This window comes from Arvicola amphibius, chromosome 4 (genome assembly GCF_903992535.2).
Source record: "Arvicola amphibius chromosome 4, mArvAmp1.2, whole genome shotgun sequence".
Classification (NCBI taxonomy): domain Eukaryota; kingdom Metazoa; phylum Chordata; class Mammalia; order Rodentia; family Cricetidae; genus Arvicola; species Arvicola amphibius.
Window position 1 is genome coordinate 92,143,533 of NC_052050.1, and position 24,195 is coordinate 92,167,727.

At 47.8% G+C, this 24,195-nt stretch overlaps 2 protein-coding genes across 4 annotated transcripts in view; one reads left to right on the top strand and one right to left on the bottom strand.

Annotated features, from left to right (window-relative positions):
- Znf597 (zinc finger protein 597) overlaps window positions 1-10,444 on the bottom strand; it is a 55,747-nt gene extending 45,303 nt beyond the window's left edge. The window contains exons 1-4 of the mRNA XM_042054907.1: window positions 10,259-10,444; window positions 8,994-9,183; window positions 3,008-3,084; window positions 1,946-2,086 (exon numbers count right to left, since the gene is read on the bottom strand). Of these exons, the coding sequence (XP_041910841.1) occupies window positions 1,946-2,086; window positions 3,008-3,084; window positions 8,994-9,183; window positions 10,259-10,444 (594 nt within the window). The remainder of the gene's footprint in view (window positions 1-1,945; window positions 2,087-3,007; window positions 3,085-8,993; window positions 9,184-10,258) is intronic.
- On the top strand, window positions 2,250-23,866 carry Naa60 (N-alpha-acetyltransferase 60, NatF catalytic subunit). Of its 3 annotated transcripts, none has more exons than XR_006020790.1 (7): window positions 2,261-2,427; window positions 13,494-13,609; window positions 16,517-16,646; window positions 19,198-19,294; window positions 19,957-20,191; window positions 21,102-21,445; window positions 22,537-23,866. XR_006020790.1 is itself a non-coding variant. In XM_042054943.1 (6 exons), exons 2-6 carry the CDS (start codon window positions 13,500-13,502, stop codon window positions 22,699-22,701), a joined length of 783 nt encoding a protein of 260 aa, XP_041910877.1. In that variant the 5' UTR covers window positions 2,250-2,427; window positions 13,494-13,499; the 3' UTR covers window positions 22,702-23,866. The 3 variants fall into 3 exon arrangements, 1 of the variants encoding a protein (XP_041910877.1); XR_006020791.1 differs by lacking the exon at window positions 2,261-2,427 and adding an exon at window positions 2,554-2,695; XM_042054943.1 differs by lacking the exon at window positions 19,957-20,191 and having other exon boundaries at window positions 2,250-2,427; window positions 21,165-21,445.
- The last annotated feature ends 329 nt before the right edge of the window (window positions 23,867-24,195 follow it).

The following is a 24,195-nucleotide window of genomic DNA, read 5'->3' on the forward strand; positions in this document are numbered from 1 at the left end:
GCAGCATGCATGCATTTATTTATTTTAGGAGTTAGCTGCCTTTCCTGTCACTGTAATGCCACAGTGTTGACCTTGTCCTGAAGATAAATGAGACTTGCTTAACACAACATCTAGTAAAAGGAAGCTCCAGGAAAACAGTAATCATTTCCTTGTTTTTGTTTAAAAATAGTAGTTTTAGGGCTGGGAGATGGCCTAGTGCACAAGCCTGAGAAGGAAATTTAGGTCCCTGGAGCTCATATAAAAGCTGGACAAGTACTGTAGTCTCCTATAATCCCAGCACAGCGGAAGGAGAGACAGGGAACCCCTGTGGCCAGCTGGGTTAGCTGGGACTGGTGAACTCCGGTTTCATAGAAGGACCCTGCTTCAGTAAGAAAGTGGAGAGCCATCAAGGAAGATAGCAACCCTGGGCACATGCACCTGCATACACGTGTGCCCATACACATTCAGACATGCATGTGCATGAGACAGGATCTCAACAGATACCATGATTGTTTTGAATTTGTGCAGCCAAGGCTTTGTCAGTTTATTCCTGGAAGCCAAAGAATGCCTTTACTCTGTCATCACCCAGGATGTGCTTCCCAGTCTTTAATGACCTTTCCATTCACCTGTGAATGCTGTGGGACGCCACTTCTGGGTTAAATACAAATTCAGACAGCATTTTTAACAATCACCAAGGTGTGGCTGATGCTGAACCCCAGCCCAGATAATGTGATGAGGATGAAGGCAGGATTTTGCCTCTTCTCTGTCACTGAATGGGTTTCCCATTATATCCTACCAAGTAGGAGTGGGGGGAGAGGAAATGGAGAGTAGGCAATTTCCTTTTTATAGCCTCACCTTTTTACTTTGAAATTTTCAATCTGAATATTGAGTAATGGAGTGAGCATTTAGCATAGTTTATCACCAATATTTTAGCAGTGTTATTTCAAGGATGTGACACAAGTTGCATAGATCACATTCCTCTTGCCTCAGCCTTTCCTGGGCTGGGGTTACAGGTGTGTCCAAGATCAATCTTAGATATTTTTCTGCAGCAAGATGAATTAGAAATAATTTCAGTAATGACACACAAAGTGTAATTGTCTTGAAGGCTCAAAATGACCTGAATGGATATAAACATGCTTTTCCAAGCTACTTGGATACAGTGGCATGTTTGTAATACTTTGTTCCACAAAATTGGAAGTTTAACAATCACCATTTTGTCTGAGGGATTTTCCAGTCCTCCTTGAAAATGAACAACTCACACTGTCACAAAAAGAAACTAGAAATACAGGCTGCTTTACATAAACTCTGCCAGCCATACACATCATGCTACACAGGCAAGAGAGTTAACTATTCGCGGCTGATTTATATCATCTTGTTTCACTACTTTTGGCTGTGTGTGTGTGTGTGTGTGTGTGTGTGTGTGTGTGTGTGTGTTATGGAGGATGGAACCGAGCCCCATGCATAAGGTAGGTAGCTTTCTACCATTTAGCTACAAATGCAATCCCAAATTCTAAAATCTCGAGGGACACCTTTTTAAAATGTTAAAAAGAATATGACTTTGATGCTTCAAAGATAGCGCTGATTTACAGTTTGAGATACGAAATTTGATGTGTTACCTTGGATGTTAATTACATCTTTTCAGGGTTATTTTAGCCCTCGCCTGTACAGATTCTGTTCTTTCTGGGTTTTGTTTTTAATTTGTTTTTTGTTATATGGATTATTGTAGTTATCTGAAAGCAAAGGATAAACTGTTTGTCAACATGGGTTCCCTAGTAACAGGTACTGAATTATCTTTGGATTACACTGGATATCGAAACTCTCCTCCCGCTCCCAGTCCTGAAAGCCACTGTCACCAGCCCTTTGCGGTGACAGCACAAAACCGCCCTTTCGAAGCTGTCAGCGCGAGTGCGGGGCGGTTCCATTGAGTAAAAGCTTCCTACGATTGCAGGCGCCGGCGTCTACTAACCTCCAGGGAGAGAACAGACCAGCGGCGGGGCGTGCGGTTCAGCGTGTGGGAGGCCTCCTGGCTCTTGTGACCTGCTTGATCGCGGAAGGGCGCAGAAACCGCGGCCCACGTCCACGCAGGCACGCAAGGGCGGCTCAGCACCTAGCAGTTGTCTTGCGCTTCCGCAGCCGGCGCGGGCAGCTTTAGGAACCGACGAGCCAGGAGCAGCTGGCCGAGCCCGCTCCCAAGATGGTGGCGTCGGCGTCAGGGAGGGCGGCACCACGTGGTGCAGCGGCCAATGATCTTCCGGGCTGCGCCGCCGGCGGAGCACGAGAGGCGGAAGTGCCGCGGGGCCGCCTTCTCCGTCCCGGCTGCGGCCCCTGCCGGTTACATAACCCGTCGCGCGGGGTGGGGGGGCCCGCAGTTCCACGTCCGGCTTCCCGTCTCCCCCAGGATGCGCTGAGCCCCGCGACGCCGTCCGCTGCCGCCGGCTCCCGTCCGAGGTGAGGCAGCCGGGGCCTCGGCGGGTGCAAGTCGGGACGGTGGGGAGGTCGCAGGCGCGACCCCGAGGGCACTGGCCAGCCGTGGGAGGCCGGGTTTTCCGGAGAGCGCGCCCTTCTACAGACCCCTGCGGGGCCGCGCTTCTTAGCGCCCAGTTTGTTTCCGTGGCGGCGGCGGCGAGGGGCGCGGAGGGGCGTCGGGAGTTGATCTTTCCGGGGTCCCTCAGTCAGTGATCTCAGGAATTGGAAGTTTCCTCTGGGTTTGCTGAAGGTGAGGGGTCTGGTCGCCTCGCTTCTCTGTGGGAACTTGTTGCACCGGTGGTAATTGCCGGCTTGCTTGCACTCGCGAAAGCCAAGGACCCTGCTTGGGGTCCCTCTGCGTCTTTTCATTCCAGCAGTGCTTTTGGTACTCCGGCAAACGGAAGCCTTCCACTTCTGTTTACTGGCCAAACTGACCCTCCATAATCGACTCTGGCTTGTCTCCTCTGAATTGGAAAAACCACTTGCCAAGTAGAAGAGGAGATCTATGGCCGGTGCTGTTTGTCTTCTGGGGAAATTGGGGCGGGGCTGTGGAGGGGGTTACTCCAGGCCTTTCCTGGATCCCCAGCAAATGCCTTCCTGCCCCACTGCTGTCAAAACCCAAAGCTTGGGGATTGCAGGCTGCAGTAAACATAAACTTTGGCTGCTATATTGATCTGCTAACTCTGCCAAGTCCTTGAGCCATGTGCTTTTGGGTCGTTCTTGTCACCCTTTGGGCTTAGAAGAAAAGAATGACAGCTTACTACCAAGGTGACTGACTCTGTGGTGTCTGGAGTGCTAATCAAGAGAGAAAGCTGCCAGTTAGAGAGGTTTTCTTTTGTCAAAGTACTGAAGACATAAACCCCCTGAAATCGTGCTTGTCTGACCCAGCAGGCAAAGTCACATTGCACCAGAGATCATTTATGCAAATGCTTGAGTCCACATAGCCACGTGACGTGAAGGAAAGTTTTATGAGTCCTGTGACTGCGTTACCAGGTGAAACGTCAGGAGGAGGGGGTCCGGAACCAAGCAAGCAAACAAGTACACACAGACGCATACCCGCCCAGCAGTGATGTGCTCAGTTGGTATGGGTAGGATTAAACACTAGAGGAATCTGAAGGGCCATCGTTCCAAAGTGGTGGTAGCATAAGTCTTCCCACCTCCTCCTTTTAGAACAGTTTGAATAGAACAGCAACAAGAATAATGTGCAGGACATAAGCCCCTTGAGAGTGGGGGATGCACAGCTGTGGTTTGCTAGAATTCCAACTCACAGACCTAGACAGCTCTATGTCAGATTTCCCTGGCTGAGTTTCTATGAAAATTGTTAAAACTTGTTGGGAAATCAGGCCTGGTCTGGTGTCAGCACACCAGCACCAGCATAAAATAGACAATTTTGTTTGTTTTTTATGACTGCGTGTCCTATCTTTAACCTCTTTTAGTTGTACCTTGAAGAGACTTGGTCACTATGTGTGGAGAGTGTCTTTAGATTTGGCCTGTCTAAGTTGCTTCTGACAGGAATGGAAGACGCTTTCTGGATGTCAGATCTGAGGGATTAAAGATTGTCCTGAACCAAGAGCAGGAAGCAGAGGTTATAGATGCCCAGGGAGATGCTGGTGATTGGAGACCATGGGGCCCTCAGTGTTCATCTCAGTGCAGCACGGTGTGGCAGCTAAGAACTTGCCCAGGATAGAGAGTCGACAGATGGAGACAGGATTCTTGAGAACTTGAGTTCAAGCCCAGTTCAAATACGGACTTTGATTCACCAAGTGATTTTAAGGAACTTTGGTAACTTCAGGGCAGATTTCCTTGCCTGCACATCATTCTTAGCCTGGCCTCTGATGGAGGCTGGCAGGACAGTTAAGGATCTGTCTGAAGCCCAGATACTCACACTGCTTACTGGCCCATGTGTTTAAATAGCAAACACAAATACACCAAGTTTATTCTCTTCTCTGAGCACAAAGAGGGTTGCTCAGTATTTATGGGAAGGAGGAATTCCTGTAGAAGGTGGTTTGGGATCTAGAGTAATGCAGATCAGTGCTTTAAGTAGCTAGAGTACTTCAGTTCAGAGGTTGGCAGGAGCATAACAGTGACCCTGAGATGGGGTCCAAGCTAAGACTGTGAAGAAGGTGACAGAAAATGAAGGTTGACTCTGTCCGTGTCTCAGCTCAGTCAGAGTCCACCTGGCCAGCACAGAAAGCACCCTCAGAATGACGGTGAGATTCAGCCAGATGTGGTAACACATGCCTGGATCCCAGTATTCGAGGGGCAGAGGCTGGTGGATCTCTGAGTTCAAGGCCAGCCTGGTCTACATCGTGAGTTCCAGGGCAGTGAAGGCTACATAAAGAGACCTTGTCTAGGGGGTTGGAGAGTTGGGGGGTGATGAGACTCAATTTAAGTGTTACAACAGAGATTTTCAAATATTTTCAAAACTACCTGTTTTGTCCAAAAATAAACTCTTAATACTGCCCTTTATTATTTATTTATTTAGGTTTTTCAAGACAGAGTTTCTCTGTGTAACAGCTCTGGCTGTCCTGGAACTTGCTCTGCAGACCAGGCTGGCCTCAGATTGATAGAGTTCTGCCTGCCTCTGCCCCCAGAGTGCTGGAATTAAAGGAATGTACCACCACCGCTCGGCCTTGATACTGCCTTTTAAAGCCAGCATCCTAGGAATAGCATGGTATTTTGGGCATTGATGTTAGAAATAAATGTCAGAACACGGATTCAAAGTTTCAAGAAAGAGGAGGTGGTTATGAATAGAGACTAAGAACAGATCGTGGGGAAAGTGCCTGTTGCCTTTGTTTCCATAGGAGATGAAGATATTTTGCTGCTTTAAAAGACTTTTTAGGACATAGGTACAGATTTCTAATCCCAGCATTCAGGAGGTGGAGGCAGGAGGGTGTCACAAGTTTGAAGACAGCCTGAGGTAATAATGTGTTTTCAAGTAAGCATGGGCGCCATAGCAAGACACTGACACAAGCAAATAGACTGGTTTGGACTGGTCTGGAAAGCTCCTGGTTGGCTTTCTTTGTTTGTTTTTGTGGAGTGGTTATTGTTACCAAAAGAAAAAAAATGAAAGGATTGGAGCAATGGCTCAGAGTTAAGAATGCTTTTCTTTCAGAGGACTTGAGTTTGATCCTTGACCTACACGGGCTGCTCACCACCACCTAAAACTCCAGCTCCAGAAGATTTGCTGCCCTCTTCTGGCCTCCATGGGCCCTGAGCATCCATAGAGTGGTATATACACAATAATAAATACATCCTTTTAAATAAATAAAATGAAGTTGGTGTGATGGCTCATGCCTATGGTCCCAGCTCTGATGGATTAAGACTTTGATACTGGGGGCTTGGTGCTAGGGGCTGGAGGTGTGGCTCAGTAGTTACTAGTGCTTGCTATTCTTGCAGAGGACCCTTTAGATTCTGATTTCATGCACTCACATGGCAACTCACGCAATGTTCTGTAACTCCAGATCCAGGGGAGGCACCCTCGGAGTTCACAAACATACATGCCGGCAAAACACCCACATACATAAAATCAAGAGCGATGCCAACCTGTGCTGACTAGCACAGACTGCTGGCAATGCTGCGACTCAAACGGCTGATTTTCCCCTTCAGTACTGAAAGGTGTTCTTCTCTGGAAAGGGTTAATACCATAGGGTTCCTGTCATTCCTGTGGCATTCAGAAGAGCCATGGAGAGCTGCTCACATGTCTGTCTCTGAAAGACCCTGCTGGAACTACAGTTGTAACCTGTTGATAAGTCTTCATGTGTGCTCTGACATCAGATAAGTGCTTCACGTGTGCGCTCTGACATCAGCACATCTCCAGGGCAGACATTTGCTGCTGCTTTACTGCCCTGAGTTTCAGGTTACTTGGCTTATCCTCTGGCCTCTGGTGAACTTTCACTGAAATGTGTAAAAATGCACTGCCTAGCAATGAACAGAGTCTGGGCACACATTCATGCCACCAGCTGTTCACAGGCAAGCCCTCTCCTTATGGAAAACCGTTTCCTCCGCAGGACCTGCAGGAAGCTAGTCACAGTTGTGTGGGGGTGAGGTGAGCACAGGGTTTTTAATTTCTGCCTTCTGTTTTACTTTTTTCTTTTCTTAAAAAATATTTTATCGGCGGGGGGGGGGGTGGGGGGGTGGGCATGTGCAGTGCCGACAGAGGTCAGAAGAGGACATCAGGTTCCCTGAGACAGACTTGGGTAAGGGTGGTTGTGAGTCAATGTGAGGATGCTGGGAACTGAACCTGGGTCCTCTGAAGACCAGTCAGTGCTCCTGACCACTGAGCCAACATTCCAGCCCCTGTACTTGTTTTCTTTTTTTCTTTTTTTTTTTTTTTTTTTTTTTTTTTTTTTTTTTTTTTTTTTGCAGTAGTAAGTATTGAACCCAGGGCCTTGTACACAATAGACAAATTCTTCACCAGTGAGCTGCAACCTACACATTTTCACATCCCTCCCCTTCTAAAAATAGAGTTTTTAAAAGCCTTTTATGAATATTGTTACCTTAAAACTTGTAAAAGCTATTAATTTTGGATTTTGTATAGCCCTCTGTTTGCTGTTTACACAGGAGCCCTTTAAGATGTCTTGCAAGGCTGCTCTGCAGTCCACCTCCAAGTGCCTCCTCATGGCTTTAATCTGTGTCTGGAACGGTTATCCCTAGCATCAGGGCACCAGTGCCTTGCAGACATTCAGGGCTTTAGAAGGCAGCTCTTCATCCACCGTGCTTAGGAGGTCTTAGTTCCACTCATAATTTGAAGACGCTGGGAAGTTTCCTTGTCATTAAACAACCCGTGAGATTTTCGTTGGTTTAGCTGGTTTTTTGTTTGTTTGTTTTCTGAGACAGGGTTTCTCAGTAGCTACAGAGCTTGTTCTGGAACTCGCTCAGTAGACCAGGTTGGCCTTGAACTCACAGAGATCCACCTGCCTCTGCCTCCCAAGTGCTGGGATTAAAGGTGTGTGCCTCTCTGCCTGGTCTACAGAGATTATTTTAATATAAAACGTGTTCAGAATTTTCACTGTATCCAAAAGTCTTTATTTTTGTTAACAAAATAACCCAAGCTCGCTGCAGAAGGCTCAGATAATATGAAAGTGAGTAGCGGAGAACATAAGCATCTGCCGTAATTGTTGCGGAAAATTCAGACAGGTGCATGGTGGTCTTTAGTCGTCCTTTAAGATCTGCTGCTGCTGCTGCTTAATGGTAGAATGGGTACCCAGGGTACCTGGGGCCTGGATTTGATTCTGAGTGCCAAAGTAACAACGACTTGACTTCATGATCAGGAGGTAGTTTATACAGAATTTAGCACTGTCTTCTGTTTGTTTTATTCTGGAGGAACGTGAATGGAAACAGCAGGAGAGAGAACACTTTAAAAACAATTCCTACTAAAGTAGAAAAAGACAAGATCTGAGTAAAGTGGGAGCATGGGGACCTTGGGAGAGGGTTGAAGGGGAAGGGAGAGGCGGGGGAGAAGCAGGGAAGGGAGCAGAGAAAAATGTAGAGCTCAATAAAATCAATTTTAAAAAATAGTTAATTAATAAGCCTGAGCTAATAGGCCAACCAGTTTATAATTAATGTAATAGACCTCTGTGTATTTCTTTGGGACTGAACGGTTGCAGGACCAAAACCTTCAGTCAACAGCCAACTAACAAAGGATATTTGAAAATAACATATGCAACTTGTAACCCATATGATTTGATGGTAACACCAATATCAGAAGGTGTCACACCCATTAATCACAGAACGTGTAGAAATAAAGGAAGCTTCCTGCTGCTAGATCTCATAGGGAAAAAACAACCCTTAGAGATGGAAAGATTGATAAGGCAGGGGGCTGGCCTGCTGCAGGGAGGGTGCAGCGGGGAGGTGCTGAGACCAAATTCTCCTGTCCCCTTGCTTTCTCCTTTAAACTGAGTAGCCAGCTTTCCACCCCCACACCCTCCCCTGCTGTCCCCTACCAGCGGTGGGGGGGGGGGGGTTCTTGTAGCTGCTCTCTCTACAGCAGCAGAAGAGTTCTTGGATGGGATGAACCCTACAGGAAGTCCAGCCTCGATGTTAGTCAAGCATGCCAAGCAGCTATTTTCCTGTTTCAGACAGGGTCTTGTGCAGCCCAGGCTGATCTCAAACTTTCTCTGCAGCTGAGGATGATCTTAAACTTCCGAGTCTCTAGCCCAGGTGCTGGGTTCTTTCATTTGTTTGTTTTTGAAACAGTGTTGAAATACAGCCCAGGCTGGCCTAGAACCCTTTATAGAGCTCCGGTTGGTCTTGAACCTATCATCCTTCTGCCTCATCCCCCTGAAGGCTGGGGATTATAGGTGTGTGCCACCACTCTCAGCAATAGCTTTTTATTCATTCTGAAATCTAGTATCATCTCTAGGTAGATGTTTTCAAAACCCTTTCTCTGAATTGAATTAGAATTTCCTTCTGAGAGCACTTACACCACCTGGCAGTTCCTACCCCAACCCCAGCAGTGTTCTTTTTCCGTGGGCTCCATCAAACAAGCGTCATCCTGTGCGTGCTGACAGCACAGAACACAGTCGTCAGCGCTTATTTTTCAGTACCAAGAAGAGGAGATGCCCTTTTAGAGTTGTTGACAGCTTGACACAGGCAAGGGTCATCTAGGAAGACCCTCAGTTGAGAAACTGCCTCCATCAGATTGTCTGTAGGCAAGTCTGCAGGACCTTTGTTGAGTAATGATTGGTGTTGGAGGGCCCAGCTCATTGTGGGTGGTGCCACACATGGGTAGGTGATCTTAGTTGTACAAGAAAACAGTCTGAGTACACCGTGAAAGGCTAGCCAATAAGCAGCATCCGTCCAGTCTCTGTTTCAGTTCCCACTTCCAGGTTCCTGGCTTGTGTTCCTGCCTTGACCTACCTCAGTCACAGCGTAAGGTGAAAAGGCCAAATAAGCCTTTTCCTTTCCAGATGGCTTTTGGTCAGAATGGTTGATCATAGCAGTAGAAAGCAAACTGAGATAGACTTGCCCAAAGCTTTTGAGTGATCCGGCCATAGGGTTTGGTCTCTGTGCCATATCTTCTGGCCTCAGTCGTGTGCTCTTTTCTACCTGGATCCCTGTTTTTTCTACTCATCCAGCCTGATGTTGTTGAACATGAAAGAGCTGCCAACTATCCAAACAGACACTACTTAGACCTCTTCTACTGGAACCCGGTGTGTCTTTGTGTACTCCTGGGGAGGATGCCGGAGAAGGGCTTCTGCTGGTTTTCCTTGTGGTCTCTGTGGTTGGAGAAGGAAGTGGTACCCTCCCAGATCAGTTGGGAGCACTGCTCACATTGACTAATGCACTTTTGTCATGGGACTCCTCTAGCAAGTTGTATAGTAAATGGGACCCCAGTGTGCCACCCTCCTCTGTGTGGCCAACAATTTCTGAACTCTGCTTATCGCTGTGATTATAGTCTCCTGAGCAAAGCCCGATTTTGTCATACAAATCTAGTAAATTAATGATTAGGGATATTTTTAGTTTGAAATGCAAAGACTTTTTGATGCAAAGGTTAAAGATTGGGTCTGGACTCTGAACCTCACCATCTCATGCTATCTTTACATGAGATATAATCGACATGTGGCCAAATATGCAGCTTAATAAACTAGATCTAGGTGGATTGGGAGTCAGAGACTGGTTGGTACTGTTTGATGTTTTGAGCTAGGGTCTGGCTTTGTATTACATGCTGGTCTCAAACTCACTATTATCCTGCCTGGACCTCCTGAGTCCTGGGGCTAGAGGTGTGCACGATCATCCTGTCTGGCTTCCATATGTGTGTGGTGGTGTTTTTGAAATGGTCTCATGTATTCCACACTGATCTCAAACTCACCCTGTAGCCAAGAATGATGTTGAGCACCTGAGTCTCCTGTCTTCCCCTCCGAAGTGCCGTGATCATGGAGTGCTGAAGATTGAGCCCAAGGCCTTGTACTTGAGAGGCAAGCACTCTCTTGAGACAGACTCTCAGCCGCATTTTGATAACCCTTAAGCACCTCTTCAGTCCCTCCTCCATGACCATTGCTCGATTGCTAGTACCGTTAATTTTTTTAGCCAGTTCTAGAATCTCCAGGTGGAATCCTGTGTCATTATTTTGTGTTTGAAGTGATGTGTCTCAAATCATATGTGCTGCTCACTATATATGATACGGGCTTCGGAGCAGGAAGACTTGGGTTTTAAGAGGGATGTTGTTTGGAAATAAAGAGGTGGGTGTTTGTTTCTTGTCACTCTGAAAATTATTCAGTTTCCTACTCTGCGGTTTTGGAAGCCGCACAGGCAGCTATGGAGATGGCTCCTCACCCACAGGCAGCTGCTCATTTGAACAGACGAGCTGTGAACAGTGTTTGCTTCTTCCCCCCTTTTAGGCCCTGAGCCCATATTACTGATGTACTAGACAATGTCCTGTATCTATCACTAGTGTGTGTTTCCTTTTCTTCTCCTTCTTTCCTAAAAGAGGGAGCTTAAATTTCATTTTTTTTGGCTTTTCAAATCAGTGAGCCTTGTGTCTGTGGACTCTCACAGGGCCCTTTGGGCCTGTGGTTCCTGCCTTGCATGTGGGGAGCTTTTAGTAACCTTGTCTCATGCTTTGCTTGAGGAAAGGCTGTGACAGTGACTGCCTTTGAACGAAGAGATGAGCGTCTGAGAAGCGCTGGATCGAGCAAGGAACAGCACAGATAATGAGAGGGGTCCTGAGGAAAGGAGGCCAGACAGCACTCTTACGAGCAAGGGAGAAATGGGGTGCAGTGAGCAGGAAGGGGTGTCGGAGGAAAGCGGGAAGCACCAGGTGTGTGGAGGAAAGCTGAAGGCACCAGGTGTGTGGAGGAAAGCGGGAGGCAGCAGGTGTGTGGAGGAAAGCGGGAGGCACCAGGTGTGTGGAGGAAAGCAGGAGGCACCAGGTGTGTGGAGGAAAGCGGGAGGCAGCAGGTGTGTGGAGGAAAGCAGGTGTGGAAGAAAGCAGAAGACAGCAGGTGTGTGGAGGAAGTGGGAGGCAGCAGGTGTGTGGAGGAAGTGGGAGGCAGCAGGTGTGTGGAGGAAAGCAGGGGCAGCAGGTGCGTGGAGGAAGTGGGAGGCAGGTGTGTGGAGGAAGTGGGAGGCAGCAGGTGTGTGGAGGAAAGCAGGGGCAGCAGGTGTGTGGAGGAAGTGGGAGGCAGGTGTGTGGAGGAAAGCAGGGGCAGCAGGTGTGTGGAGGAAAGCAGAGGCAGCAGGTGTGTGGAGGAAAGCAGGGGCAGCAGATGTGTGGAGGAAATCAGGAGGAAGCAGGTGTGTGGAGGAAAGCAGGAGGCAGCAGGTGTGTGGAGGAGGCCTTGCAGCAGATGTTCATAAATTGACAGTAATGTTGAAGGTGAGGGAGGTGGCACACACATTGTGTTTATAGCCGTTAGAGAGGAATCTCTGTGAAAGCTACTGTTGACAAATGTCAGAGGAGCCATGCCTGGGCTGGAGAGAAAGGTGTGCAGCTGATCTTGTAGAAGTTCCCAGCTTGTGTCATAGTTGCCATGACTCTGAGAAGATTTTTGGAACCTTCCTGAAGGCATGGCTGAGAATTTGAAGCATACAGCTGCCCTGAGTCCCAGAGTTGACTCAGGGCTATTGTGATTCCACCACACTTCAAAAAAAACATTCCCTCCCCAAAATAAATCATCTGAAGTAGAAATCAGGATGCCTTCTTGCTCCAGAATATCTCAGCCTGTGTCTCCAGGAGACATCTTGTCCTGTGAGACCTCTACCTCATCAGAAAACTAAGAGCTGGTTCATAATACCTTCCTCTACCAGCCAGCCTGTGTTTAAGGTTCACTGAAATGTTTTGATTTTCTTTTTTATGGTACAGGTTTAGATATTACATTTGATTCTCCATCTCCTTTTCTCCTTTCATTTTTTTTCATTTTTATTTACTTTTGTATCTTCGATATGATTGACCTTTTGAAGAGACCAGATGTGAAAGGTAACACATCTGTCTGTTGGATATCTCTTCCCTTATTGATGTATGTACAGCACCCCCTGCAACCAGGATGTTGGGTCTGAAGGCTGTAGTTAGGTCTAGGCAGTGACTTCCCAAACCCACAAAGGCTTGGCTGGAATCCTACTGGTCATAGCTGCAAGCACAGGGCTCTGGAGAGATTGGCCTGTAGGCTTAGGGTCTCTCCTTGTTCGCACACTGAGTCCTGGGTCTCAGTTCTTCGAGTCTGTGCCTTGCACCTGCCCCTCGGCAGCCCTCACCTGTTGACCTCACTTTTTGTGTTTTGCTGGACTTGGAGCTTTCCTCTTGAGATTCCACATGGTGATCCTGATCTATTAGCATTTCTACTTTCACCTGGTTGTTCTGGAAAGTTCTCTTTAGCCATGGGAGATTAACGACACAGTCCCTCCCAAAAAGATAGGATGATTCCGTTGAAATACTTGCTTCCAACTTAAAGAAACAGGCTATTTTCCCTTTTGGTAGAGTTCAGTACTTGATTTCCTCGGCCCAGGGTACAGAATGAGTTTCAGACCTGCATGAACAACCTAGGGAGACCTTGCCTCGAACTAAGACAGGGCTGGCAGCATAGCCGTGGGTGTGATCCTCAGCTCCCCCCTTCTCCATAGTCATTATCATCAAAGTTTCTCTTACTAGTCATGGAGGAGAAGCAGTATGTAACCTCCTCTATGGTGGTGAAACCAGTGCCATTTGACCTGAATAGCTGATTATTCTCTAGGTTCTACCTACCAACTGCTTGACAGAGTTTGCTGAGCCCATGCCTTCCCTGACACTGGGCCAGAGTCAGACTTGTTAGGGTCATTTGCCTCCTCCAAGTGAAGGAGCAGCAGTTAAGAGATAAAAGACCAACCACGTAGGAGCTGTGGTCGCTCTGGGGGAAAGCTGAAGGGTGGGGTGCAGCTCAAGCAGAAAGGGGAGAGGCATAGACAAGAGGCAGTTGGCTGCTCTTCATGTGCAGAGTGCAGGCAACCACTAGAACCACTCTTTCCATCATGGGAAGTTCTTAGCAATTCCCCACCTCACCCACCTTCTGGGTTAGTTTAGAGAAAGATCAGGTAAGCAAGCCTTCAGGTGATGCTGTCTCCTCTTCCCACAGGTGTGAATGACAGAGGTGGTGCCTTCCAGTGCCCTCAGCGAGGTCAGCCTGCGTCTCCTCTGCCACGATGACATAGACACTGTGAAGCACCTGTGTGGCGACTGGTTCCCCATTGAGTGAGTGTTGGACACTGTACCCCAGTGGCTGGGATGCTTCTGAGACTGGAAGAGGCAGCAGTGGGTCTGGCGGGACCATAGTGGCCCGTAGTTGCTGTTTAAAGTTGACAAACTAGGCAGTGAGCCTCAGGCCTCCATACTGGTCCACTGCTCACCTTCCTTAAAAGGCCCTGCTGAGAAATGTTACTTACAAAGATTCCCAGTGCTGCATGCAATCAGGAAATTTAGGACCAACCTCAGTATAAAAAACTGATTGGATTCATCAGGATATGTATATCTAAAATGCAGTGTCAATTGATGGTGTTGTGGCATATGCCTGGAGTACTAGAACTCAGGAAATGGAAGCAGAAAAAGGTCAGGTTCAAGGCCAGCCTGAGCTACATAGCAGATTTTAAGCCAGAGTGGGCTATATGGGAAAGACCCTGTCTTTAAAAAGGGTCATTAGTCATCCAGGAACAAAATCTGTTAAAGTAATGTATTTACTGACACAATTCCTTCCCTTCCTTCCTCTTTCTTTTACCAAATACTAAGTGAAAGCAGAGTTGAGAACAGATCATATCATATTCCACTTTCACTTAGAAGTATGGCTGAATAAAAACCTCGGCATACTGTAGAGGAAGGCAGAGGATCCTGCCCTTCGTGAGAATCATGGCCAGCACTTTAGTAAGACATGTTAGCAGGAGATGACAGTAACACATTTGTCTGACCTGAGTCTTCTAACATGGAAGCTTTCATATTGAGAATCCAAAGACCAGTGGTGCTTAGGTTCAATAAAGCATGGACTGTCATATAGAGATTCTTGAACAGAGTATTATCTACTTCTAATGGACTGAAGGTGGAGAACCCAGTAAGGCCCATTTGTTTAGATTCTGCTTGGACTCTCTGTGGCACTCCCTCTCTCTGGGTATGGGGAGGACCCTTCTGGAATGAGGATGTCTTAGTTTTATCAATTGTTGTCACCAAATCTCTGACAGAAACAAGGATGACAAAGGTTTATTTTCTATGCCGTTTTAGAGGTTTCAGGCCATTGTGACAGGTGGAGGGGGGAACAGCTCACATTACAGTGGACAGGAAGTAAAGGAGAGTAGTGGCAGAGAAAGCTACCAGCAAGCTATTTCCCCTAAGGACCTTCCCTCAGTGACCTGCTTCCTCCTAGCTGCTCCATCTACCACGATTCTGCAGTTGTTCCCAGTGCAGACTTGGAGTCTGTCAGTGCCTTCGCAGACACACTCAGAAATGTGCTGTCCTGATCACATGGGCACTCTCAGTCTAATCAAGATTAATAGTGCTATTAGATCTACTATCGGACAAAATAGGACAAAAAATTTCTTCATGGCCACCTCCTACACAGAAAATCAGATTGGCTTTGTAGGAAAGGGGCTTTTCCGGTTTCTGTGATTCATACTGGAGTTGAAGAATTCTAGGTGAGGTGCCATGACTGGCCTTAGGGGAGAGAATGAGAAGGAAGAGGCAGGAGGCCTGAGAGGTTCACTTCTGGACTTTTGCTATGGGGATCATTTACCAAGACCCCAGAGTACTACTGAATTAAATACTTCCAGCATTTTGAGGTGGAGTGGATTATTAGTACCTTGGGTTCCTGTGTTTTTACTTGCCTTGTTTCTAGATTATTGTATGATACAAAAAAACAGGTTTTTTAGCGAGAAAAACAGACACAGACCTTGAAACCTGAAAGCTAAGCAGGGTCCTTTAAGTTGTTGGTATTTCATGACTCCTCGACTCACTCACACTTGTTACTCCACCCAGCAGGAAAGTAGGGGACCCCCCCCCATGCATCTCTGTTGAAATATAAATTGCCAGCTTCTTATGAATGTGGGCTAACGGTGCTTTATGAGATAAAACAAACTATCCTTCCAGTTAGTAATCCCACTACTGAAAGAATACTAGGAAATAAGAGTGCCAGTTAAGTGTAGCCATGAATGAGGCCCTGCTGAGGACTGTCTGGTGTTAGAGCCACACTGAGTTGTAACCTATACACCCCTCAAGGACCTTACTGTCAGCCTCTCCTGTCCCTTAGCCATGTGTCATGACCACGCCCATGTTAGAAAGGTATTGAAAACTATTGTACATACCCATGAACTTTGGCTCTTCCTTGAGTCACCTTTCCTGATCTTCAGTGCTGAAGTCTCACAGAGGACCATTTGCATGGTCAGTTCTCTGCTTCCACTGTGTGGGTCCTGGGTATTGAACTCAAGTTTCGAAGCTTGACTGCAAGCACCCACATCTGCTGAGCCATCTCACCAGCCCTCACAGAATTCTTTTTTTTTTTTTCTTTTCTTTTTTTTTTGGTTTTTCGAGACAGGGTTTCTCTGCAGCTTTTTTAGAGCCTGTCCTGGAACTAGCTCTTGTAGACCAGGCTGGCCTCGAACTCACAGAGATCCGCCTGCCTCTGCCTCCCGAGTGCTGGGATTAAAGGCGTGCACCACCACCGCCCGGCTCCACAGAATTCTTTTTTTTTTTAAAGATTTATTTATTTATTTATTATGTATACAGCATTCTGCATGCGTGTATGCCAGAAGAGGGCACCAGATCTCATTGTAGGTACCTGGGAGGCACCATGTGGTTGCTGGGAATTGAACTCATGGCCTCTGGAAGGATAGCTAGTGCTCTTAACCTCTGAGCCATCTCTCCAGCCCCACGGAATTCTTCATAGACCACTCAGGTCACTGAGGGCCTTAAGGTCTCAGCTCACACTGAGGCTGCCTTGTGCTGTCCCTCCAGGAACTGTCTGTGGAGACAGTTTGATTGGAGGGTTCCTTTGTTTTACATTTAAAAAAAATTTTTTTACAGTTACTTTGAGAAGACAGCTATGAGGCTCCTAGAGACTGTAAGTGATAGGCAAGGCAGCATAGGGTCTGGTGACTCACTGGAATGTGCTCTCTCCCTCAGGTACCCAGACTCATGGTATCGTGATATCACATCCAACAAGAAGTTCTTCTCTCTTGCTGCAACCTACAGAGGTGCCATCGTGGGAATGATAGTAGCTGAAATAAAGAATAGGACCAAAATACATAAAGAGGTGTGTCTATGCCGCAGTGACTTGGCCTTTGTGGCAGCTGCAGAGGTATGCTACAGTGGAGTCACGTGCCAGCTCTGGCCTGTGTCTCAGCAGCTTGTAACCTGAGGAGTCAGAGCAGCAAGCGACATTCGCCCAGTGGTTTATTTATGTGGAGGTGTGAATACACGGACTTTTTCCTAAAGATTTATTTATTATTTAATTATGTGTATGCATGTGTGACGATATAGGAGTATTTACTCGTAAAGAACAAAGAAGATCCCCCTGGAGTTAGAATCATAGGTGGTTGTGAGCTGCCCACTATTAAACCCGGGTCCTCTGCAAGGGCAATACATGTTCTTAACTGCTGAACTCCTTCAGCCCTAGTGGCACATATTTTTATTCATGGAATAATATGAATAATGAGTAGAACCTACTAGTAGTTTTAATAAAGATGGCCATTTTGAAACAGAAACAAGCAGAAATGATACGTTGGGAATCTGCCCCATTGCTGTGTGACATGAAAATGCCTGTGATTTGTGCTGCTAGAATTATCACAGAAGCATCAATGTTCCTGCAATTTGTAGAGGGAAGTGTTAGGTTTCACCTGGGGATTAGCAAAAATGTATTTCTTTTTATTCAGTTTCATAGACCACTCACAGACTTACCTCCCTCACAACTCTCAAGGATTTGGATGACTGCTCTCAGTGCAGAATGGAAGACCACAGCTATAAACCGTGTTCTTTGTGGTTGGATTCTGTTAGGAGTCTCCTGGTAACTTTGGTCATGGCAATGTAGCAGTATTATTTGCTTAAGGAAAGGGAATCCCATCAACCAGCAAATGATTATATTTGGCTTGACATTATTCCTTCTTGTTTCCTTTTCTCCTTCCTGCCTGCCTCACGTTTGTTGGTTTGTTTATTTGCTATTTGTTTGTTAATTTAGGGACAGGATTTCATTGTGTACTAGCTGGCCTGAAACTCAGATCTGCCTGCCTCTGCCTCTCAAGTGCTGGAGCCCAAGGTGTGTACCCCACACACCTTGATATTATTCCTTTAAAAATTCAGGAAATGAGATTGGGGCTGCAGCTCAGTGGCAGAGTGCTTGCCTCATGCACAGTAGGCCCTGAGTCCCAGTCCTAGTGGAAGAGGAAGAAACATTTCTTCTAGGAACCCAGACCACTAAAGGTTACCCCATTTTATATGTAATTCTATCTTGGTACAGTGTTTTATCTAGCCCAACTTCCTCCTGAGCCACTGCTTCCCTCCCATTGCTCACTGCTCAGATAGGGAGAAGCAAGGACCCTCCCATTGCTCACTGCACAGATAGGGAGAAGCAAGGGCCCTCCCATTGCTCACTGCTCAGATAGGGAGAAGCAAGGGCCCTCCCCTTGGGTCTGCTCTCTTGTTTCACTGCCCACACCTTGTTCCCTCCTTGGGGCTTTTTCTTAGTGACTGTCCACTTCCACCATGCACACTGCCGGAGGCTCTCTTGACTATGCACACTTACCCTATCCACACATATTTGGGGGCCCTTCTTTTGGCTAGCTTTCTAGATAGCATCATTAGCCTAGGGCTTCTGTTAACTAGAGCAGTGAGTTTATCCCCTCCACCAGTTTGCTGTGTCCAGGTTCACTGTAGTATGGAGTGCTGAGCAGGGTCAGGGAGCAGGGCCTGGCCCAGCACATGCATAGCACTTGGAGCTACTTGGTGAATGGGAAGCAGAAAAGCCAAGTCGCCTGGTGTCCTTTCTGGGAAGAGAAGACCATACAAACAGCAGTGTTTCTTTTTATTAAGTGCTTGGAATAACATGAGAATCTCATGGTCAGAGTCATGACTCAGGAGGCATTTGTATCCTTAGCATGTTCTATTACATCACAGTGTGCCACTCGCCCGGCATGGGCATGGTCACCAGGGACAGCATGTTTCTCTTTATAAACCTTTAAAACTTAGCACTTGGACCTTGGACTGGCAATATGGTTGAGCAATAAAATCCTGACAGGCTGAGTCCCCAGCACCCACGTGGAGGGAGAGAGCCAGCTCCCCAAGTTGTCCTCTGACCTCCACACAGCGATGCTGCTCATGCGTGCTCACCCGACACAACTTTTCACTGGCCCACTGTCGCACACCGTGGCGACTGTGTCACTACTTGTTGACAGCCTGTATGCGACCACTCTGGACAATTAGACTCTTTCCTTCTTTTGTGATGGGATCAGACGTATGACCTTGTGTATGCCAGACACACACTCTACTGTTTAGCTACATCCCCATCCCCAGGCTGTCTTTTAACCTACCATAATGCTGCTGGTTCTGACGAAAAGTCCCAACCTAGTCCGCCATCCCAAACAAAGCCCCTGGGGGTGCCTTCTCACTGTGGCAGCATCCACCAACAGGGCCTACACCCTCTTGTCTCTGTGGGTCAGCGGGGTGTACTTTGTACTCTGTGTTCTACCCCTTCCCACCTTGTGACTGCACATGTCAGGATATGAAGAGTGGACACAGAACCAGGTAGGTTCTGTTTTGAGCTTGTGTATGCCGTCATGTTGCCCTGACTTTATCTCTGACTCGCCCTTTAGGATGGAGATATTCTAGCCTCCAGCTTCTCTGTGGACACACAAGTTGCATACATTCTAAGTCTGGGAGTGGTGAAAGAATTCAGAAAGCACGGCATAGGTAAGAGGCAGAAAGTTCATGGTTTGAACCACTGCTGCCCCCTAAGCAGTTATTACCCCCCGCCCCTGACAGTTACTTCTGAGATCTTCAGCTCACAGAGGACCCTCAGTCTCTCCCTTGTCCAAATTTGGGGACAGATAATGTTGGCCTTCATCATTTTCCATCCCTCCCAGATCTGTCATGAACAGATCAGCACCAACTCCTAGGACAGCCTCAGGAGGGCACAGGCTTCCCTTCCCTCACCTGTGTTGCCAGACATGGTCATGTGTACTGGCGAGATGTTCTGTTCTGAGTAAGAACCGTAAACAAACGGAGAAACCGTACTTCCAGACACTGTGTTACCAGTCTCCTACTCCACCACACAGCAGTGAGTAGAAGTCCTTTGTTCTACCCAGACCTGTCTTTCTCACCCTCTGGGTTCTGGTTTATACTTCTTATTGTCTGAAAGGTTGGTGAGTGTTCTCTGTGGACCCAGAACTCCTCCAGGATACATCTGTGGTCCACAGTGGTAGGCAGCTCATGGGAGGGGCTCGACAGGGGAAGTGCCCAGAGGCTGGTTTCAGATCTGGCAACACAACCCTCTAGACTCCTGCAGATGCCATGGCTTCATCTGTGTCCTCTTAACTGCCTTGCTGTGGGAAACCTTCCTCTCCTTTCCCCAGGTTCCCTTTTACTAGAAAGCTTAAAGGATCATATTTCAACCACTGCCCAGGACCACTGCAAAGCCATCTACCTACATGTCCTCACCACCAACAACACAGCAATAAACTTCTATGAGAACAGAGACTTTAAGCAGCATCACTATCTGCCCTATTACTACTCCATTCGAGGGGTCCTCAAAGATGGCTTCACCTATGTCCTCTACATCAATGGCGGCCACCCTCCCTGGACCATCTTATATCCTTTACTGCTGGAAGGGAACAGGAGAAGGCATTGTCGCGGTTTCCTGACTAGAGGGCTGGAAGAACCAGAGAATCACTGGAACTGTGGCCACCTTTGGATGACAGTCACTGGCTTAGCTCACAGCCTTGTTCCTTGAGTAGCTCAGGGTATGCACAGGTCTAATGCACCTGATTGGCTGCATACGTTAGGAAAACTGGCACTCCCTGGGAGCTTCAGCCCCGCAGGAAGATTGGGTTTTAACTCTACTCCACTCAGAAATATGGAAAGTGTCCTCTTGTGGGGTCATCAGTAAATGTAGCAGATAGAAGCCCCACCCTGTGCAGCCTGTGGTGGTGAGAAGTGAACAATGGCAGAACACACGGGTTCAGACCTTCCTCGTGGAGCTGCATGATCCAAGGTGCATTCACCCACCTCCAGTCCTCTCCTCTAATGCTGTCCTTATTAGGTGGAAAGGAAATGAAATGTCCCAACAGCTTTGGGGTAGTAATAACCCAGAATATACCACATGTACCTGTGAGTGTTTTGAAGAAGTGATTCATTTTAGAGGGAAGTAAAACAGGAAAGAAGTGACCCCAAGCTCCATAGGGCCTAGCTCACGTGCAATCGGGCATGTGGGCATCCAGGGGTTAGCACTGCTGATACATCTCCTTGTTGGGGTGGGCTCTGTCCCTCTGGAGAACTAGGAACACTTGTCTTATAGATCCTGCCCAGGTCTTTGTCAGTTGCCTTATGGTGATTGCCCTATATGCTCTACTGTACATTATTTCCCAAATTGATGGTCCACTTAATGAGCCTTTCTGGTATTTTTGAACAATGCTGTCATTGATCCAACTTCAAGGAGGCTGCATGTGGGCAGGCAAGGCAGATGATGGGGCATATCGGTATCTTCCTTGACAGAACCCACAGACTACATCCAGCACCTGGGCTCAGCATTAGCCAACCTGAGTCCCTGCTCCATCCCACACAGGATCTACCGCCAGGCCCACAGTCTGCTCTGCAGCTTTCTGCCATGGTCCAGCATCTCCACCAAAGGTGGCATCGAATACAGCCGTACCATGTGATACCATTGGGGCAGCCTCCCCCAGGCCTCTGTCCTCAGCACTTTGTGGAGCCTATTTTCCTGTCTGTCTGACTTCTGCTGTCCTTTGCAAGGAGCTGGTAGCCACCTGCCGGCCCATCAGCCTGCCCCAGGTGCAGGCCCGGTGCTATGCTGGCTCAGGAGCAGAGTGGATGCCTGGTCTTCAACAGGTAGGCACAGATGGCAGGACCTGGGGAGTCAGAGACAAGAAGTCTCTAGGCAGATACTGTAAGCAGTTCACTGAGGGTCCAGAAGTAGTTTGAAGAGCAAGGGGCCAAAGACCTCAAACCACTCATCAAATTTCTTTTTGCTCCCTGGACTTTGTACATTTGCGTGCACATGTGCATGTTTGTGGAGCAGAGCTCAACATGGGTTAACTTTTGAGACAGGGTTTCTCATGGAACTTGTAGCCCACTGATTTATCTGCACTGGCCCTGTCTCTCAGCTGCCTACCCAGACATTTTGTGTTGGGGCTTAGAGCTCAATCTCAGGTCCTTACATTTTATACAGCTCTTGCTTTGTTTTTGTTTTTATTTATCTCTTAAGAATTTAAGGGCATTGGATTCCTGGATCTGGGGTTATAGGCAGTTGTGCCATGCAGACCCTGGTCCTTGGAAAGAACAACAAATGCTCTTAAGCACTGAGCCATCTCCCCAGGACCGGAACAGATTTGTCTTTCTTTTTTTGTTAAAATGGATTTGTGTGATTCAAACATTGGGAAGGTACAGAAAGACCAAGCAGCTCCTACTGGAAGCCCGCAGTTACTTTGCTTTCCCTTACGAGGTGCACCCAATGAACTCTCATGGGTTCATCACCCAATGATCCCAATCCATGTCTCCTCCTCAGAATTTTACCCAGACTTCCACTCTTACCACCAGGACTGTCACCAGTGCATCTCTGTGTGGCATTGTCCAGCACCCTACATGAGTTTCCTATGCTGACAGATTGTAAATGATAATATTCAGCCTGGATGCAACCATTTTGGTTGTTGAGAGTTGGTCTCACAAGCCAACAGAACAGAGAATTGCAGAACTGGGAGAGGTTTGGGTATTGCAGAGCCCACTCCATTGATACACACCCAAGTGTGAGCTGGGCAGCGCTTGTATTTGTGTAGAGTTCCGAGGAGCCTGCTGGCCACTGGTAGACTGGACTGGAGAAAGGCTCATGCTTTAGTTTACCTGACTCATCTAAAGCCCATAGGCCAGGTGACGTAGGTGAACATCCTGCAGTGTCTTCATGTGCCCTGCTCTCTTCCCTGCAGGCTCTCCTTCCTGCTTCTGGAAACTTCTTCCTCCGGGAGCCTCTGTCCTGCCTCCGTGCACTGGCACCATCTCAATGGCCTGGCAGGTGTTGGCTACATTCACTGGACAAGGGCTTGCCAGGCCTCTTCTGCCTCCTCCTCCATCTTTCCTTCAAAATGGACTGAACTTCACTGTGAAGAGAATGTGGACACCTTTGACCCTGAAGACACAGGAAGCTTAGAATAAAGAGGCACAGGAAAGAGAGTACCAGGTCTTTGTATAAGAATCCCTAAAGAAGCTTAAACGGTGGAAGCAGTTGTCCATGAAAGGCTGGAGGCTGGGGAGAAGGAGTAGGCTAGCCCTGCAAGAGAACTTAAAGCTTCAAAACTCAGCCCTCGCCATAGACAGTTAGATGGACAGTCCCCTGTTCCTCAGGCTTCCCACTACCCACTACCTATTGTCCAGAAGGATCATCCTGCCTGGTGAATCCTGGCTTGCTCTGCATATAGCTGACCTACACTGGGAGCTGAGACAAGGACAGGTAGTTAGCTGTTGGCTTCTGGGTTCCTTCCTTGCTCATCCTTCTAGAAGCTGAAGCTTTAAGGTCTGTCCAGATGCAGAGAAAAGGAGGCTGAGCTCTGCATTGGACACCTCTGCTACTGTGGACCATGGGACTTGGCCTTGGGCGCAGAGGGCAGTCGGTGCCTGTGGACCTTCAGCCTCTGAGGCAGAGGCTCTCCTCAGTACCGTGGATTGTACTTACAGCATCCCTTCCCTTGCGCCCCCAAATGTTTGTTGCCAGAGCCCTGCCCAGTATTGCTGCAGTGTCACTGGGGCCCTTGTAGGGCGTCCTCACAGCCCCTCACCGTGCCAGACTGATTAGGAACAGCTCTATTGACAGGCCTTATTACTGAGTGCTTCCCTCTCTCAGCTTCTCCTGGCTCAATGCTCTGGAGCCCTAGAGTCAGCCCAAGACTGCTTGGCCTCAGAGAGGAAGGATCCTCACAAAGCAGAAAGGCCAAGGCAGGAAAAGCATTCCCCTTCCTCAACAGAACTGGCCAGCAGGTGGCTAGTGTCCTGACTGGTCTTGGTTGTGTGCTGAGGCTGAGCCCCATGTCCCTTCCCTTTTCAGTCAGTGATGATCATGTGATTTTCATTTCTGCCCTGTGTGGTCAAGGAAGAACCTTCCAGAAGGTTCTGACTTGGACATTCTTAAATCCAATTCAAAGGCCTCGACCTGTCTTTCCCTCCCTTCTGTTTCCTAATTACTGCAGTGTCCAGCCCAGTGTTGAACAAATCGTAGTGTGTAGTAGTCTCATTACAAACAAATAAATCATTTCACTAGTCTCATCCTGTCTTTAATAGCTGCCTCTCCACATTTTGTGCTCTGCCTGTGAGGGCTGGGGAGCTTGCTTGCCACGGTCTTCCTGGCGGCTCAGTCGTGCAGGCAACTATCCTGCAGAGGAGTGTAAACCTGATGAAGGCGTCTATGCTGAAAGCAGCGACTGGGCTGTTTCTTAAGGATCCTTAGTAGCTGCCTGTCCATACCAGCAGTGTGGCTCTTAGCTTTGAGCTAGGACCTGGTTCAAGTAGGAAACTATAATTAATTCCCTTCTCCAACCTGTCTGTCCCCATCTCCATCATAGCTTAGAGAAGGCTCCAAAGGTAATGCAGGTCAG